Source organism: Macaca nemestrina, chromosome 1, assembly GCF_043159975.1.
Source record: "Macaca nemestrina isolate mMacNem1 chromosome 1, mMacNem.hap1, whole genome shotgun sequence".
Lineage (NCBI taxonomy): Eukaryota > Metazoa > Chordata > Mammalia > Primates > Cercopithecidae > Macaca > Macaca nemestrina.
The window spans coordinates 575,829-581,384 of NC_092125.1; the positions used below are offsets into that span (position 1 = coordinate 575,829).

At 40.7% G+C, this 5,556-nt stretch overlaps 1 protein-coding gene across 1 annotated transcript; it reads right to left on the minus strand.

Moving 5' to 3' along the window:
- Nucleotides 1-2,635: 2,635 nt before the first annotated feature.
- On the minus strand, nt 2,636-3,922 carry LOC105466479 (olfactory receptor 14I1). Its single transcript, XM_011715444.3, has one exon. The coding sequence runs from the start codon at nt 3,578-3,580 to the stop codon at nt 2,645-2,647; it is 936 nt and encodes a 311-aa protein (XP_011713746.2). The 5' UTR covers nt 3,581-3,922; the 3' UTR covers nt 2,636-2,644.
- Nucleotides 3,923-5,556: the final 1,634 nt, after the last annotated feature.

The window sequence follows — 5,556 nt, forward strand, 5'->3', positions numbered from 1 at the left end:
GTTCACTGCTGAGGATTCCTCTGGGTTTAGTCATTGCAGACATAAGCTGCTTCATCTCCAGCAGATTTTGTCACCAAGGAAGTCAATTGCCAGCAGAGCCCAGTGGAGTTCCTATAAATCTCCCCACTGAGGGCCTCACAGGCTTTTCCTGCACAGTCTCCAGGGCCTTGAGCCACGCCCCCCCAAACACTCCCTCCTTGGAGCCACCTCAGCTGCAGCTGCCACCAGCACCCCAGCCCAGGGACCAGTGCTATGAATGTGCCCACAAATGACCCGGGCCCTTTCTGCCAGCCCCTGTCCCCACTGCTGAGCTCTCCCTTGGCTACCCGCTGGCCCTGACCCTCACCGCCGAGTGCTCTCCCTTGGCTACCCCCTGCAGCCTGGCTCATGCGGGCTTCCAGACCCAGTCCCCTCAGCTGCATATACACAGCAGCTGGCTCCAGCTTCCAGCACCCAGCAACCACTGCCATGCTTGCCCCTGCAGCCATGAATGCATGCTGCAACTCCAGGCCAAGCAGCTGTGAGCATGCATACAGCCACCTGAGTTCCATAGCTGGCCCCACCAGCATGTGTGTTGCCTACAGCCCCTGCAGCTGCACACACGCCTGCTGTCAGTTTCATCGCAGAAACATTCGCACACCCAACTATGACCCCCATGTGCCTGTCCCTGGCACCATGCTTGCACATGCAGCTGGCCCCCATAGCCACATACATACATGCTGCCAGCTTTGGCACCATAGCTGTATACACACACACTACAGCCCTGTTGCAGTCCCTCATCTGGCACCAGCAGCCTCACATGTGCATGTCACTGTCCCTGATTTTTATATCCCTGTGCTTGCACAAACCAACTCCACCCCCATGCATGTATTTTTACTCTGCTGCAGCTTTTGCCCTTGGCCCTGCCCATCGCCACCATGTGCTTACTCATAGTTAACCCCTGCTGCAGTGCATATTCCTGCAGCCAGCCCTGCACCTAAGCTTGTGCACCTCACCAGCCCCAGCCCCAGCCTCAGCCACCGCCTGTGCCAGCTCCCTGTCCGGGGACCTAGAGGGACTCTGAGGACCTCAGTCAACTGGGGACCTCCCACAGCTCTTGTCACTTTGATTTAATCACTTTTCAATGAAAGCATTCTATCAAAATATTAACGTTGTATACCACAAATATATACAAATATATCCAATCCTTGCCAATTATACCTAAATTTCAAAAAGTAAATACATTTAAAAACCATGTTTAAATTTTTATGTAAAAATAAACATAAGTCATTTTAGAAAATCTGATCAATTATAAAAACTCAATTTTAAATAGAAGTGAAACTATAGATATAACTTCAAATTCTACACATTCAAAAATCCAGAATAAAATGGAACATTTTCTATTAACTTACCAATTTTCTAAATTTAAAGCTTTGTAAAAATTGAGCACACCAAATATCACTAAGGAAATGTAAAATTGCATTATCTTCCAAACCAGCCTCCATGCCCAAGTGAGTCAAACTGTTACCTGTCAAACATTTTAGGAAAAGATGATTACCTAAATGATTTTAGAGGATTAAAAGATGCTTGTATGAGTGTGAAATAACATTTAAAATAAAAAAGAATGACAAAAAATACCCTTTGATACCCTCTTTATGTAATAAATGTAATTATTCTAAAAATAATGCTGGCAACAAGAATCTGGAATCTGATAGCATATGACAGTAACATTTAAAAATAGGTATATTCCAGAAATATAGTTTAATATGAAAACATCAGTTTGTATTTATTCCAAAGGAAGGTGGTGTCGAATTGTGGTAAACGCTGTCTATTCTCTGACCAAACTGCCCGAGACTGATTCTTGTTTTTGACCATTTTTAGCTGTGAGGACTTGGGCATGTTCCTGACTCCTAATTGGTTCATTATCTGTGAAATCTAGATGAAATAAATAAAACCAACATTGTGGTGTCATTGTGAGGATTGAGTTGACATAAATATGGATATAGATAATAAAATCTTTAGACCAGTGTCTTACATAAAGCCAACGCTAGAAATGTACTGGCTTTTATTGTTGGAATAGTTATTAACAGGTTAAAAAAGAAAAAGTGGCAATTTCAGTAGATGCATTGAGGGAAATTGGCTTAATTTCCTGACAGATTTCTAAAAATAGCTAAGTGACAGATATATCCTTGAAATATTTGCAAAATCTAAAACATGCATTCCTGTTCTAATAACCCTTCTGCTTGTTTTATGTTTTTTTTTTGTTGTTGTTGACTAGCTAAATCCGGCACTAAAACTCTGTGTGTGTGTGTGTGTGTGTGCGCGCGTGCGTGTCCTCTTCCAAAAAATTCATAGTAACAGAAGTGTTAGGCTACAGGTTCAGGATAAGTTATTTAAACCAGTTGGAAGACGTGTGGGATGGGAAGGAATAGATCACCAGAACAAGCTGCAGTTTATACAACCTTGAAATATTTTATGAATGTACTTCTACACTTTTACTTTTTGAAGAAACATTTGCATTTCTAACTACATACAGTAGTGCAAATATTGTCTTTCTCCCATTCAACAGTTTTTTCAGTGTTTTTCATTTCATCAACAGTGTTTTCATCTTTTGTCATAAAGTTTTTGGTTTTTCTTGCAGATCTACGGTAAAGACCAGGACATTCTACTTTTGTGGAAAATGTATCTTCACAAACAGTCTCCACAAGGCTATTTTAATCTCCTTATTCCTAAGGCTATATATGATGGGATTGAGGAAGGGAGGCAAAACTGTGTATGTCACAGTGATCACCAAATCCTGCACGGACAGAGTTGTTGCAGTTGGTCCTAAGGCAGCAAAGAGCCCTGTGGTGAGAAAGATCATGACAACAACCAGCTGGGGGGAGCAGGTGGAGAAGGCTTTTGCTCGACTCTGTCCTGAAGGGATTCTCAGCACCGTGGAGAAGATTTGGAAATAGGACATCATCATGAGAATAAAGCATCCCAGAACCAAACATGAGCTCAGGGCCAGGGTCAAAAACTCTACAAAGAAAACCTCACAGGAAACCAGAGCCAACACGTGAGGGATGTCACAGAAGAACTGGTGGATCACGTTGGATCTGGAAACCTGCTCCCGAAACATGTTGCCGGTGTGGACGGCCGCGTAGGAGAAACAGCTTAGCCAGGTGGTGACTGCCATCTGATAGCACCTGCCGGATGTCATCACAGCTCCGTATCGGAGGGGGTGGCAAATGGCAATATAGCGGTCGTAGGACATGACAGTGAGGAAGGCCAGCTCAGCAGATGCAAAGGCAAAGAAAAAATAGACTTGAGCCACACAGCCAAGATAAGAGATGGAGCTTCTGTGAGTCAGGGAGTCATGGATGGATTTAGGCACAGTGACTGAGATGTAGCACAGATCCAAAACGGAGAGGTTCTTCAGGAAGAAGTACATGGGGGTGTGAAGATGCTGATCGAGAGTGATGACCGCAGTGATGAGCAGGTTTCCCACCAGCGCTGCCAGATAAATCAGCAGAAAGAGCCCAGCGTGCAGCACCTGCAGCTCCCAGGTGCCGGAAAACTCCATCAGCAGGAATTCTGTCACTTTTGTGAGATTGTCCATTTGGCAGCGAAATCTGTGTTCTGATTGTTGACAAAAAAATACACAGTAGTTTTAAATGAGACAAGGTGAGCATGGTGTGGTAGGAGTAATATCCTCCTAAATTAAATTAAATCCACTGTACATCTTCCACACTGCTTATATAAATACAACGGTGGGAGATTTTAACCTGAAATGATCATAAAAAATATCTGCCGAAGACTATGAGTCGAGTAACCGATTTCTAAAAGCTTTCGATTAATACTGTTTTTCTATTATACAGAACTTCTCAATCTTGAAACTAAGATTTTTCTCATCAAATAAACTAAGGGGTGCTTATTAAATATGCAAAATTTCAAGTCTCAAGGCAAATATACTAAATAAAAATTTGTGGGATAAAACCAATACTTTGCTTTTCATACAAGTTTCTGGGTGATTTTTTAATACAAAAGTTTGTAGTTTTAACTGTGGTTATACATCCTGGGCAGAGTCTACTCTCTTTAGTTATTTGTTGAATAAATTGGGTGGTAAGCCACTTTAAAATGAGGATTTACTATTTAAGACATGGAAAGAGTATGGAATATGATTTTAAAACCTTTGTTAATAGCTCTGGTTTGGAGAGGGAAATTTATTTTGTGTCAGTGTGCAAGACATGATAATAGTTATACTAACAATACCATTACCCTCCTGTTGATAATAGTTATACTAACAATGCCATTACTCCCGTATTGATAATAGTTATACTAACAATGCCAATACCCTCATGTTGATGATAATAGTGATACTAACAATGCCATTACCCTTGTGTTGATAATAGTTATACTAACAATGCCATTACCCTCGTGTTGCACCTTCTCTGTGCCAGATGCTATTATCTGTACAGAACACACCTTGGCTCAATCAATATCCATAATTGTGCAATAAATTAAACTATGCTATTATTCTTATTCTGAAGATAAAATGGAGGCATAACAACATCAAATAACTTGCCCAATGCCACCGAAAGAGCCAGCACCAGAGCCAGCATTTAAATCAAGGCAGTTCATTTCCAGGATGTGTTGCTAACCTCTACATTCTAAGTTTTTTTCATAGAAAATAACTTTGACTAACATAAGTTCACAAAATTTTTTTCTATATATTGTTTATCATATTTTACTTTTCACTGGTATTGTATGTTTGAAATAAGTTTTTCTGCATCAAAGTCATGTGTGTTAGATTCTGTTCACATGACAAATATTCTCACTCAAAACAACTTATTTTTTTCAAACTAGAGCAAATTTTAAACAAGTGATTTTAAAATCAGGTTACTGATCATCTAAGGGTTAGTTGCCTTATTTCATTAATGATAAACTATTAAGCACATAAATGCTATCCTTTGTTACCAGGCAAATGTGAAATGTTATAAGACAGGTAGAACCTATGTTTTATGACAAGTTTTAAAGATAATGTGAAATGTTATTTTTTATAGGACAGATAGAACCTATGTTTAATGACAAATTTTGAAGATAATCTTTTGTCCAAATGCTATAAATCATGTTACTTTGAAGCATTTCATTGTATCATTAAAACAAGTAATTGAAAAGAATTACACTCTTGGCCAGGTAAGGTGGCTCATGCCTGTAATCCCAACACTTTGGGAGGTCGAGGCAGGTGGATCTCCTGAGGTGAGTTCTAGACCAGCCTGACCAACATGGTGAAACCCCATCTCTACTAAAAATACAAAATAGCCAAGCATGGTGGCATATGCCTGTAATCCCAGCTACTCGGGAGGTTGAAGCAGGAGAATCGCTTGAACCTGGGAGGCGGAGGTTGCAGTGAGCCGAGATCGCGCCACTGCACTCCAGCCTGGGCAACAAGGGCGTAACTGTTTTAAAAAAAAAATGCGCTCTCACACTCATGATGAGTAATAAATGACAAAGGAGCACTATCACTGATAAACAACTATAAAAACACATTAGCATAAAAAATGAGCAAAGGATATGATCAAGGGTTCAGAAAAC

What these genes read in the sequence shown, in the direction of transcription:
- LOC105466479 (XM_011715444.3), bottom strand. Translation starts at nt 3,580, where the DNA reads ATGGACAATCTCACAAAAGTGACAGAATTCCTGCTGATGGAGTTTTCC.